The sequence below is a fragment of the Rattus norvegicus genome, chromosome 10 (genome assembly GCF_021556685.1).
Source record: "Rattus norvegicus strain SHRSP/BbbUtx chromosome 10, alternate assembly SHRSP_T2T, whole genome shotgun sequence".
Classification (NCBI taxonomy): Eukaryota; Metazoa; Chordata; class Mammalia; order Rodentia; family Muridae; genus Rattus; species Rattus norvegicus.
This window is the reverse complement of record NC_141543.1, coordinates 12,717,394-12,731,312: the sequence shown is the minus strand read 5'-3', so window position 1 is coordinate 12,731,312 and position 13,919 is coordinate 12,717,394. Positions and strand designations below refer to the sequence as shown.

Here is a 13,919-nt window from a genome sequence, read left to right as displayed (position 1 = left end):
ATAGTCAAAAGGAAGAGACTACTGGACAATTAATGCTGGTTAGCTGAAGCTAAGAAATTAGTGGTGATTAAGAAGAGACCAGTATTACTGAGGTGAACTCTTCTGGGAGTGTTTCTGAGAGCACAAAGAAGCTGTGTTCCAGAGAGCCAAGATTGTCTCTTTTGGTACAGCTGTACTTGGTAATGTGTAAGAGTCACCCAGGTGGTACTGGTTTTGAAGCATGAAGGGGTCATGGAGAGCAGCTGAGGCTTGGCACTGTGAGTGGTCCTGAGAGGCCAGGAGAGAATGTTGGTGAAGGTGCAGTGCCAGTTGAAGGCCCAGGACTGAAGGGGTCATGCAAGGAAGTTGAGGCTTGGCACCGTGAAGAGAGGCTATGAGAGGCTATTGGTGAAGCCTGGTTGCAGTTGAAGACCCCAGTGTATTGGAGATGCCAGCACCATAGGATGATCACCAAGAGCAGCAGCAGCAGTGGAATGGATCAACCTGAGCTTAGAGTGCTGCAGAGGGCAGAGCTGGAGAAGTGACACCAGCAGCCCAGAAGATCCTATATGGATCCCAGCATTGAAACAAGAAGCTGTAACATTGAAGTTGCCTTGGGACCCCAAGATGTTTGAGATGCCAGAGCCATGGGACATCTGCTGAGGAAATCTGCTAACAGGGAATGGAACCAACCTGGGAGAAAAAAGTTTGTTGCAGTCAACAAAGATGGGGAAAAAAAAAAAAAAGGCTGCTTTGACATCAGAAATGGAGATGGTAGAGTTTGAAGTTTGCCCAGCTGGTTTCCTGTCTTACTTTGAATTACAGCTATGTGACTGGATGAATCTCAAAAGAGACCTTCAACTTTGGACTTCTAACATTGTTGAAACTGCTATAGACTATGGGGGTTTTGGAAGTTGGACTAAATGTACTTTTTATGCTGTGTGTAGGTATGGCCCCCATAGATTTTTCGTGTTTGAACAAGCCTATGGAGGGGGCAGGAATGTGATAGTTATGATTGGCCCAGGGAGGCACCATTAAGAGGTGTAGGTTGTGTCACTGTGGGTATGACCTTCCTAGCTGCCTGGAAGTCAGTATTTTCCTAGCAGCCTTCAGATGAAGGTGTAGAACTCTCAGCTCCTGTATCTTGCATGTCTGGATGCTACTGTACTTCTACCTTGATGATACTGGATTGAATCTCTGTACCTGTAAGCCAGCTGTAATTAATTAAATGTTACCTTGGTCATGGTGTCTGTTCACAGCAGTAAAACCGTAAGACACTGAGGATCAAATATGGGCATTTGTACATGCATGCAAGCATTCTACCTCATATATCATCGTAGCTACATCTCTCAGTCAGTTGTGTTCATTTTATGTTATTTTTTTTGAGACACGACTCACCATGTAATTATGTTTGGCATGGGGTTCATTGTATAGATAGACAAGGCTAGCCTTAAGCTCACCGAGATCCTCTTGTCTCTAAGTGTTGTACAGAGTACTGAGGTTAAAGGTATGGGCCACTACATCTGGCTCTTTTTTTCTAGAATTGTTTTCCTTTTCTGTAACACTGGTTCTGAGCTGTCTTGCCCTAGGCTGTCTTCAAAATTATGGCAGTCCTTCTGCCTCACTTTCCAAGTGCCAACAGTCCTGTTCAGTTGTTTCCCTCTAGTTTTTATTTTTATAGCTAAAAAAAGATTTAAAGTTGGACAGTGATGGCACATGCCTTTATCTCAGCATTTGGGGAACAGTCGGGGTGGGGGGATTTCTGAGTTTGAGGCCAGCCTGATCTACAGAGTTCTAGAACTGTTAAGAGAAGCCCAGTCTCAGCCTCACCCTTTTTCCCCAAAAAAGATTTAATATGTGTATATGTGTGAGTGCTTTGCCTGCCTGTATGTATGTGCACCATGCCTATGCCTGATGCCTGTGGAGGTCAGAAGAGGGCATCCAGTTCTTAAAAACTGGATGATTTTAAGTTAACCATGTGGGTGCTGGAAATCAAATATGGGTTCTTTGTAAGAGTAACAAGAGTTTTAAAACACTGAGACAACATTTTAGGCCCCTACCTTTACTTTTAAAAATGACTTTGAAGCATGAGTTGGTTAGAAGTCTGTAAGACATTGAGACTTTTCTCCTGATATTGCATACATTGAGTTATTCTTGCATATCCTTGAACATCATCTTTAGTAAGCCATCTACTACTTACCAGTAGGTAAGCTTCACGCTTCAGAGTCAGGCAGGGGTTCTGCCAGATTGATCTCAGATCTATTTGCTTTGTGGTTATAGAGATGATTGGAGCCATGTATTTCATTGGTGATCTCATCATTTACTTTAAAAACAAGGCTACAAATATCATACAAGCTTTTAGTTTTTCGTCAGCATTTAGGGAGTATTCAAATGTTGACTCAGTTATTTTGCGAGGTAGGAAGTGCTTACTGTAAAAGGAAATAATAGTATTGTCTTCTAAAATTCTGTATGCATTACAATAAGCTTTGGGCAATGTACATTGCTTTTTTAACAAGCAAATGAAGTAGAATGGATAGGGGAGACAGAGTCCTATCACATACTGTTTCTTTCCTCCCTTTCATTTTTTTTTAATTTTTTTTAAGATTTATTTTATTTATTATATATAAGTACACTGTAGCTGTCTTCAGACACACCAGAAGAGGGCATCAGATCCCATTACAGATGGTTGTGAGCCACTATGTGCTTGCTGGGATTTGAACTTTCCTTTTGTAAGGCAAGGTTTCTGTGTGTAGTCCTGGTTCTCCTGGAACCCCGGGTGTAAAACTCTGCACCATGCCATCTCTACTCAGCTTATATCTAACTTCTAACAGTCACTTCACTTCAGTTCAGTTCAGTTCAGTGTGGTCTGTTTGGACGTAACCTACTAAGGTGAACAAAATGAGAATCCGGTACAATCTGGGAGTGCCTAGAACAATAGTTGAAGAAAGTGCTCTACCTTGATAGATGGTAAAGACAAATTTTGAAGCTTTTTAAAAATGTGTTTTTATTTTGTGATCTTTGTTTTTGTGACAGGATCTTGCTATGTAATACCTTAGGCTTTCTTGGAGCTCCTGCAGTCCAGGCTGATTGTGAACTTCCTGCAGTTCTGCCTCAGTCAGCTTTCCAAGTGCTAGGATTGCATACATTTGCTACATGCCTATTCTATTCTGTCGTCAGATTTTATAGGATACAAGTGGTTTTCAGGCCAGTGAGATGACCCAATTGATAAAGGTCCTTGTTCCCAAGTCTGAGGACCTTAGTTAGATCCTTGGGATTCATAAGGGGGAAGAACTGACTCCTTCAGGTTTTGACCCTGCAGCCTGTGCTCACATATGCCTGAGGGAAACAAACAAACACACTAAGTCAGCCTTATTGTCTTCCTTCTGAGTTGCATTTTGTACACAGGATTAACTTGATTTAGTGGTATGCGTTGCATTTCTCTCCTTATTGTTTGTGTGTGGCTTACATCCATATCTACAGTTTGTGATATCTTTAGTTTGTGTTGAGTTGGTTTTTAGGTTAGTGCTGCCCTGAAACTTAGAAGAGCCCAGTACTAGCTTGCAACAGAATTCTTGTCCAGAATTGAATGGCTTTATTACTGAGAATTATTACTATTGCTAGGTGTAAGATTATGGAAGTTGGTTATGTAGGATTAAGTTACATGTTCTGTTCCTACATCTAATGTGGAGGGAACTTTGCATAATACATAGCTAGTTATCCAAACAAAAACTTGTACTTTTAAGAAGGGAGGACAATAGGCCAGGGAGGCTGATCTCTTCTGGTTCCCATCCTTTGTTTTGGGTGAAGATTAGAAAAATGTATAGGAGATGAAAAAAAGTAGTACTTAGTTTGAGGGTACTACAGTAGTACTTAGGGACAGACAACAGGGGAGTTGTGTCCTAAAATAATTGGAAAAAATATTTCATTTTGGCATTTTTTTTTAAAAAGATTTACTTATTATATGTAAATACACTGTAGCTATCTTCACCAGAAGAGGGCATCAGATCCCCTTACAGATGGTTGTGAGCCACCATGTGGTTGCTGGGAATTGAATTCAGGACCTCTGGAAGAGTAGTCAGTGCTCCTAACCACTGAGTTATCTCTCCAGCCCTTCATTTTGGCTTTAACGCAGAACTTTAAAGCTGCTGGCTACAAGCAGAATGCACATATATTGAGGGCAGGGAGTGGGTATGGGGACAGTAGTACCCATTCATGAGTAGATATGATTTTGTTTCTCAGTTAAGTAACAACTAATAATATACAATTGGCTAAAGTTTGTCAATTTACTTTTGTTAAAGAAAAGTAGGTTCTTTATGTGTATAATTTTTATTGTTTGACCAGGGTTTGAAAATCAGTTTTAGAATTAGGGCTTGCTCTGAATTTATACTTTGAAGAAATAAATGTTTTGCATTTTTAACATGGCTAAGATAAATTGTAGATAATTAAGAGTATTTGGGTTTCGAATGCTCATAGCTTATAATTCATTTTGGTTAACATAAAGTGGTTTTCTTTAGGTGCAAATATGGCATAACTGTAATGATCACTGTATGTTTTCCTTTTTTTCTAATAGAAAGTGTGGATACCCATCAGCGAAGTTTTGATATTGGAATTCAGATTGGCTATCAGCGACGAAATAAGGATGTGCTGGCCTGGGTTAAAAAGCGCAGAAGAACTATTCGTAGAGAAGATTTGATCAGCTTCCTATGTGGAAAGGTTCCTCCACCACGAAACTCTAGAGCTCCCCCAAGACTGACTGTAGTGTCCCCTAACAGAGCTACTTCAACGGAAACTAGCTCATCTGTAGAGACTGATTTGCAACCCTTCCGGGAAGCCATAGCTCTGCATGGTAAAGCCGTTTAACATACTTATTTGGAAAATGGTTAAGAGTGTGCCTGTGGACCCATTTTCATGGTTAGGGTCAGGTCCAGATATGTAGTCTGTTTTTGTCTGTACAGTAAGTAATTCTTGTTCTAGAAGTGTTGAAATAGAATGCAATCTAAGCATACATTGGCAGTCCATTTGAAAGGTTACTTTGAACTTAGTATTACAGTAGTTATTTCTACATCACTGATTGAATTCATTGTTTTCACTCACAATGTTGTACATGTCTTCTTAGTTTTCTTGAGTCAAAGGGCAAGTCCTTGATTAAGAGTTCTATTTACAGTTGCTTGGAGTGCTTCATCCATGATAGTCAAGTAAGGCAGGTAATTGAGTTGGTTCTCATGGGAATCAGGAACTGCGTCTAACACTGTTGATTATCTAGTTTAGAGACTGGGAATGGATAACCCAGGGAAGGAAGTTGGAGAAGTCCTACTCTCTCTGCTTGCTGTCTCTTGGACCCTTATTGTTTAGGTGGATAGGCTATGAGAAGTGTAGCCAATGGCCAAGTCATCACTGTTCCCCAGGCCAGATCTGTTGTGCAAATGTGTTCTTGGCTCAGGATCTAGTATTCTTGGACAGACAAATGTCCTTGGTGATAAGTCTGATGTTGCTATCTCCTACAGACTTTATATGAGAGGGTTACTTACCGTGTAACATGGTAGGCTGCTATGGGTAAACAACAGCAACCAAATGAGACTTGGACACAAACAGATAGCCAACCAGGGACGAGTGAGTGAGGTAGGTTATGTATCCTATCAACAGCTAACATTTTTAGGCCAGAGAAGTGGTCATAGGCCATTTAAAATAAGGCTAACCTGCTAATAATCAATGGATATATAAAAATGACTTCCATGTTATAGAAATGTTAATGCCTCCAGAGACCGTCCTCTCTTTGGCAGCCAATCTTTATTTTCTTGTGTCCTTAATGAAAAGATGGGAGCTGGAAGAGTGTGTCACCTCCCTCCACCCCGCTTCAGATTTACTTGAAAGTTTGTAGGAAAGAAGTTTGTAGGAATGCAATTCTTAGGGCTAAATATTTTTTCTATTATTCACTTTTGAAAAAATTAGGTGGATTAGTTGTCAGATTTCCCCTTAAATTTGGAAAAACTATTCCAAGAGAGGTCAGATTAATTTAGGGAGAAGCAGAAGATGATAGTTTGCTTTCTTAAATGATAGTTTGCTTTCTTAAATATTGTCATTTTCTTCAAGTGTGGTTTGTGATTGAATTTATACTTAAACTCTTTTTCCTGGATATGAGTATCCTGCAAAGACAGTCTTAACAAAGCAAGAGCTGTGCTTGCTAGATAGCCATGGCAGGGTATACTGTATAGTAAGAGAGGGACCCAGAGTCCACGAGGAAACAACTGCTCTGCCCTTAACTGCTGTTGCATTTTTTTCAGGTCAGATTTGTTTAACCTGTGATTTATTATTCTTTGAACTTTGAGAGTTTATATAAAAATTTTATCATTATAGAAAGCACAATTACTTATGCTTAAATTAGGATGGCATTAATAAGCATAAATATAAAACCAGTAAAAATAAGTCTTGCCTATGGCGAACTTAGAGTAAAGCACCAATTCAATACATTTTTGAGTGGACTGTACTTTTATTTGACAGGTTCATGTGTTGGACTAAAGTTTTAGGGCCTCTTCAAAAAATTTTAGAAGCAATTATATTTGAATGTGTATAATGGCTGTCAGTATACTGTGGAGTATCTGGATTTGAGGGTTTAAATGAGGATAATTGGATTAGTAACAGGGTATTGTTAATTAAATGGTAAGATAGAGGAATGACTATGGTATCCTTATCTGATCTGTAAAGAAAGTGATTGAAATATGTATTTGGAAAGATCTTAATTAGGGTAGAAATACTATACCAGAGGGTTGGGGTTTTTTTGTATTATTTACATAGTCATTTTTGAAATACATAGTCAAGTTACAGTTTTCAGAGAACTGCATTGATGAGTGAGTCTAAATACATGACATTTTAGAACAAGGAGGCATGGAAAAAGAATGTTTTAGGCAGGCATTTGCAGTGGAAGCAAAACATCTTCACCTTTTTTATGAAAGGGACTACTTCCCTCTTAAGTGTGCTCATTAGTTCTTGGAACCCCTCCACCAAAAAGATCTATTGACACAAAATCTATATTGGGAGAAAAATAGGGACTTTGAGGTGATTGAAGACATAGACAGGGAATGCCAAGAAAACTTACCCCTAAGGGGTAACCTCATCAGCTGGGAACCAGCTTAGTGTGAGATTTAGGTAAAGTTTTGATTAGAAGTAGATTTTTTTTTAAAGATTTATTTTACATATATAAGTACACTGTAGCTGTTAGAAGTAGATTCTTTTTCAATATTTCTAACACTTTTTTTTAAGGAATGGACTAAGATAAAGACCTTGCACAGAAGTATGTAATAGAAAATAAATACACATTTTAAAGTTATTTTACAAATTGTTTTATAAACCTACAGAGAATGATGTCCTATATGAGATGTAAGGCTGAAGATTTGAGTCTCTGTTATTGGGAACTTAAGGATATAATCCTTGTTAATGAATCATAAGATCACTGGGTTTTTAAAACAAGACAGATTTGAACAGAATGTCTACTTTTTTTTTCTTATTTAAAAAAAATTTTTTTTTTTTTGGTTCTTTTTTTTTTTTCGGAGCTGGGGATCGAACCCAGGGCCTTGCGCTTCCTAGGCAAGCGCTCTACCACTGAGCTAAATCCCCAAACCCTAAATTTTTTTTTATTAATTTTTATTTATATGAGTACACTGTAGCTGTCTTCAGACACACCAGAAGAGGGCACCAGATTTCATTACAGATGGTTGTGAGCCACTATGTGGTTGTTGGGATTTGAACTCAGGACCTCTGGAAGAGCAGTCATTGCTCTTAACTACCAAGCCATCTCTCCAGCTCCAGAATGTCTACTTGACCCAGATAGAAGTAGGTGAAGTATTTGGTTTCTTGTGTCACAACTACTGAAGGAACCAAGGAGCATGTTGCAGAACCTCACTGAGTGGTAGTTTTTGTCAAATTTCTTTTTGATAAAGTCTGTATTAGATTTCTTCAGTGCCTGAGTAGTAGTACACTCCAAGTCCTGTTGCTTCTCTTCTGACATGTCTGTCTGTGGTTTTGATCACTGCCTTCCCAATGTCTGTGCTAGAACATGGTCACCATGAGCCAAGGCTTTGGGGACAGGGGTTGGTGCTACTCAGAAAAGGAAAGTAGGTAGGATCTCAGCAAGCTGTGGTTCCTCTAGGACACCAATTCTCAGGCTGTGGGTTTTGACCACCTTGGGGGCCAAATGACCCTTTTACAGGGTCACCTAAGACCATTGGAAAACAATCATATTTATATTGTAGTTCATAACAGTAGCAAAGTTACAGTAACAGAAAACAGTTTTATGGCTGGCGGAGTCACAACACGTATTAAAGGGTTGCAGCATTAGGAGGAAGGCTGAGAAAGAACCGCTGCCCTATAGGATAGTTTTGTTTTGAGATAGGGTCTCTACACAGCTCTGGCTAGTTGAGACTTACTGTGTAGACCAGACTGGCCTCAAATTCACAGAGATCCACTTGCCTCTTCCTCTAGAGTGCTGGGACTAAAGGCATACACCACCTTTAAGGGCAAGATCTCATTCCATAGCCCAGGAAAAATGTTCATCAAACAGTTTGAGTAAAAACTATATGGTGGCTAACAGTCTGTAAGACTTGGAAGACTAACCTTTTTTTTGGGGGGGGGTAGGGGGAGGTCACTTTCCTGTAGCATCTTGCTTATTTTCTGTGTTCTGTAAGACTTAGTTATTAGATGTTACATTCACAGAAAATAAAATATATAGGCTCGTGGCAAACTGATTTTTTTTGTTTTAGTTTTTTTGTCTTGGTTAATTCTCATGTTAAAATAACATTGAAAATCTACTGGGACTTTTTATATAAACAATTCACATAGACCAAAAATACCTTCTGACAACGCCCTTTTCCCTCCTAGGGTGCGTCATCTTTTACTATGCGTGCTGCTGTATTTGGGAGGGGGTGCTGGGGAGGACTCTTTAACTGATCTGACTTAGAGTTTACAGATCTCTAACCCGGGCTGGCACATTCTACAGGCTCTTTAGGGACCCCCTTAGCTTCCAGATCTCTACTCATGTTTAATTCTCTAGGTGCCCATCCTGTTTTGTTTTGGTTTGTTTTCAGCACATTTTTCAGGGTATCCTGTGACCGTTTGTCACACATATTTCCTTTTTTTCTTCCTTCCTCAGTACTAGTGCTTGAACCTAGGGCCTTGCACATGCCAGGCAAGTGTTGTTAGCATTGAGCTGTACGTCAGATGACACTCCATACCAAACTCAGCAGCAACATGCCATCTCCATGTGGCTATTCGGCACTCTACATAGATTGGTGAAAGGAGTGCTTCTACTTTGTTGAGACAACTGGATGATTTAATGTCTTGGATGTAGTGATTTTCTGGGGACAGAAAGGGATATCTCTCAGTTTGGCTATGGGTTTGGGGAAGGGTCTCTGGAGGGAGGTGTGTTTAGGCTTAGGGTAATCTGTTCTTGCTGTTATTTATGATGTGACCAGAGGCTGCTTTAAAACCATTGGAATGATCTTTTTCTTTCCCTCCCTACTTTCCTGATTTTGTCTTTGATCTGTCTAGGATTTTTTTGTGGTCTTGCAGAGGCAAGTAGAAATCCATTGTAGTCAGGTGTTGATCTGGGATGAATATCTTAGCCCTGCTGGTAATGTCCTGAATCTCTTGTTCTTTTCACACACAAATCTCATTCACCTGTTTATTTATAGTCTAAGGCTGATCATGTGACTTGTGACACAGCTGCTTTCTATTTTCTTCCTCCTCTTAATCATTTTTAACCCAGGCTGCATTTGAATTTATGACCTCCTAACTCATTTTCTTGAGTGCTTGGATTACTGATGTACACCAAAACATTGGGCCTGTTGCCCCCTTCCTTCTCTTTTTCTTTTTCTTTCTTTCTTTCTTTTTTTTTTTTTTAAATATTTATTATGTATACATCATACAGCTTTCTGCCTGCATGTGTGCCTCAAGGCCAGAAGAGGGCACCAGATCTTATAGATGGTTGCGAGTCACCATGTGGTCGCTGGGAATTGAACTCAGGACCTTGGGAAGAGCAGATAATGCTCTTAACTTCTGAGCCATCTCTCCAGCCCTCTTTTTCTTTTTTAATTATAAGACAGTGTGTATCTTAATTGTCTAGACTGACCTAGAACTCTGATAACTTTGCACTCTTGATCTTTATGCCTTCACCTCTCAAATTCTATGATTACAAGCATGTATCTTTTCATTTTGTCTTTGTTTTTAAATGTAGTTATTGTAGTAATACAGTCTTGGTTGGCCTATAACTCAATATGTAGTTATGTGGAAAGGCTGACCTCAGCTCCTGGGTGATCTTCTTTCCTCTTCAGTACTGGGATTGTAAGTGTGTGCCATTACACCTGGTTTCCTACTCTTAACTGCTTTTCTTGAACCAGGGACTCACTGTGTTTGCATACTGTACTTTCCTAATGACTGAGGTTGTTTTTTGCCATTCCTTTTTTGACTTTCATAGAATCTAGCAAAGAATATGGTGTAACTATAGGGGTGAATACAGAGGTCTGAGAGGTGTGGGTATAAACAGCACTGTGGGGACTTGAGAACCTTTGTAAAGTAGGAGAGAGTAATCTGTGTGCCTATTTAATTCCTGGGAAGGAATCTCTCACATTAGAACAACTGGTATTTTGCAGGGCCTGAGAATGAAACCATGAGAGCTAGTCTTTTTTTTTTTTTTTTCTTCTTTAGAACGTCAATGGGTAGTGCTACTGTTCAGTTCTTATAGAGAGCTAGCTAGTCTTTTTGGCGTATACTTTAAAAGAAAGAATTCTTTATTTGTATACTTTTCCTTTTTTTTTTTTTTTCTTTTTTTCGGAGCTGGGGACCAAACCCAGGGCCTTGCGTTTGCTAGGCAAGCGCTCTACCACTGAGCTAACTCCCCAGCCCCAGCTCTGCCTCTTGAGTGCTGGGTTTGCACAGCAGGGCCTTTAGTGTGCTGCATGTCAACAGGAAGCCCAGAAGTTCCTCATTTAATGTTCACCTGCCCCGTGTTACTGGTTCATGATGGAGAAAGGCTAATTTTGTTAAGGTAGAATAGGTTAATAAGTGATGAAGTAGATGGTTTGGGAAATTTCTGGCTATAAAAATTGTTCTCCCGCCCACTGTGCCTCTGTTACAGTTTAAGGATACCCAATTGTATTGCCCATATTTCCCCCCTTCCTGGGCTTGGATGGGTGGGAAGTTTTGAAGCAATTTTAGAATAATTTTAGGAAACATTTAAATTTTATGTGTCTGGGTTTCTTCTATCAATGAGTCTGGGTAGAACTGTATCTGAAGATATATGCCAGCTTTTTGTATCCTTAGTGGTAGGAAGAACATAGTTTTTATGTATAGGCCTCAATATTCTATGCAACCTTGGGCAGTCTGCCTAAGATTTCTAATACTATCTTTGTAAAAATTATCTCCTTCATATGGTAGTATATGAGAACCATCCAGTTGCTTATTCTTTCAATGATCTTGTGTAGATGTTGTTCATTCTGACAACCATAACCTTTTTCCTTGACAGTGGTAAATTATGGCTCTCACTCATGGTGTTAACTTGAAGCTTTTTTTTTTTTTTTGTAAATTTCATACACAGACATATATACATAGATACATACATACATATGGGTATTTTGCTGCAGGTATGGTTGTGTATCATTTGTGTGCATTGCCTGTGGAGACCAGAGGCGGCATTGGAGCTCATTGAACTTGAGTAACAGATGGTGGTTAGCTACCGTGTGGGTGCTGAAAGTCACAGGAGCAAGTGCTCTTAGCCTCTTAACTATCTCTCCAGCCTCTGCTCGAGTTCGAGTTCGTTCTCTCTCTCTCTCTCTCTCTCTCTCTCTCTCTCTCTCTGTGTGTGTGTGTGTGTGTGTGTGTGTGTGTTTTTTTCCTCCTGATTCTTGAGCTTCGTTCCTGTGGACAAGCTGGAGAGGTTGGTTCTGAGTTGCCCTCTTGAAGCTAGTGCTACTTGGAGAGCCTTAGTCTGAAGTCTGTCCTTCATGGTCGTCCTCATGGAGATAGGTGCAAGGGTGCCTAGTAGAAAGGCATGCACATTCCAGAGGGAAGGCTTATTACCAAAACAAACTTTACTCATCTGATAACTATTAAAACTAAACTTCACTCTCCTAAAATAGGTGGTTTTTGACAGTTGCTAACTTTGGTTCAAACTGACTTTTTAAATTTAAAGATACTTTTATTCCAAAAATTATTTTGATGACATTGACTTTTGTGCTAGACTTAAACCCACTGAGCTTAAATTGTTTTTTTTAAACTTATTTGAATTGTATTTTATTTATTTCCAGTGTTTTATTGGATATTTTATGTATTTACAATTCAAATTTTCCCCTCTCTACCATCCCCTCTTAAGTTGTTTTAAAACTATTTGCTATTTTAGACTCAGGCCTATGCATGCAGAGTCTGGTGTTCCCATTGGCACTGAGAATTACTGCTCTTCGTCAGCACTTCTATTTAAGATGCCGTGTTCTCAGTCTTAGGCTCTTTTCTGTGTTAAAAGTCAGCTTTGGAAGAAGGATATGGGCAAACTCAAGGCAGTGGAGGCTTTTTTTTGACACACTCGAAAAATAAGAGGAATAAACAAAAAAGATAGCTTTTGTAATTATTATTGCCTTCTTTTTTTTTTCCTGGAGACAGAGTCTCATTGTACATACTTGCCTGGCCTGGAATTTGTTGTGTAGAGCAAGACTGTCTTTAATTTCTGGACTTCAGAGAAGCTCCTGCCTCAACGCTTCCTAGTTGCTGGGACCATAGGCACATTATTTGTGTGTGTGCTTGCTTGCTGAGGATCAAACCTGAGGGCTTTGAACTAAGGGAACCTGGGTCTTTGGAAAGGTATCTTTAAGATTATTTGGTAATTAGGACAAGGCTCCTCGTGCTGAAGGTTGAAGCCCTTTTTTGTTTGAAAACCGTTTGTTTTCTTTGTGGATTTGTTACAGGTTTTGATTTCTGCAGTTTAAAACATATATAATATATGGACATACACAAAGGTATATTTTGCCTTTTTGTAGTTTAGTACTTTCTATAGATAGTATTTACTCAGAGTAAATACCAGGTGCTATTTTGCAAACACAGGGACATGTGACTAAAGATGATTCATCTTAAAGAATGTCTGACCTGGTAAAATTAACACCATCTCGAAGCATGTAAGCTTAAGGAATCCATCTGAGGCACAGTGTTATGCGTGTGTTCATTTGTTTGGTAGAGGGTAAGTCTGAGCCTTGTGATAATTATTTTCCTTGCTCTTGAACGTTGGGCCTTGTTTATGCTAGGCAAGCCTTTAACACTGAGCTCCAGTTCTAGCCACATCCTTAGCATAAGTTAAGTTCCTTGCCAGCTCCCTGGGGTCTAGAGAATCTGGTTGTGGGGCCTGATTTTTTTTTTTTTTCTTTTTGTTCTTTTTTTTTTTTTTTTAAATGGAGTCATTGGAATTTGGGTTTGGTGATTTCATAAGAATACTCACTAGAAGTTCTAATTCATCAGACACAAAGCATTAAACAGCTACCTTCTTTACCTCAGAAGGAAAGGTGTGACTCTAGGCATCATGAACCAGATTTCTTCTCAGCACAGGCTTCACAGTGACTCTGTAGAAACATTCTTGGCTTACATGTGACAGAATGACTTTTAAAGAAATAACTACATTTAGAGAAACTGTGATAAATTATACACTTCCTAGTGCCTGAAGGAAGAGCTTCAATATTTTGTTTGGTTCTCTTCCTCCTTGGTCTCATTCTACCATCCCTTCTGATGACTTAGCAGAAGCTTGAGAGCTAGCACAGGTGCTTACAACTTCCTAAGTGAGATAGTATACAAGAAACTGAAATTTTTAATGGCAGAGAACTGGTTAGAACCAACTTTTGAGGGTTTGTTGCTGTCTGTTCATCTTTCACAGCAAGTCTCCCCCCCCCCCCTTTTTTTTTCTCCTGAGCAAACAT

At 39.4% G+C, this 13,919-nt stretch overlaps 1 protein-coding gene and 1 long non-coding RNA gene across 2 annotated transcripts in view; one reads left to right on the top strand and one right to left on the bottom strand.

Moving 5' to 3' along the window:
* The window catches only part of LOC148002756 (uncharacterized), a 341,099-nt gene that overhangs the window by 21,410 nt on the left and 305,770 nt on the right, over positions 1 to 13,919 (bottom strand). The window lies entirely within an intron of this gene.
* Hapstr1 (HUWE1 associated protein modifying stress responses) overlaps positions 1 to 13,919 on the top strand; it is a 32,948-nt gene that overhangs the window by 6,873 nt on the left and 12,156 nt on the right. The window contains 1 exon segment of the mRNA NM_001106972.2: positions 4,550 to 4,825. Coding sequence (NP_001100442.1) covers positions 4,550 to 4,825 — 276 coding nt within the window.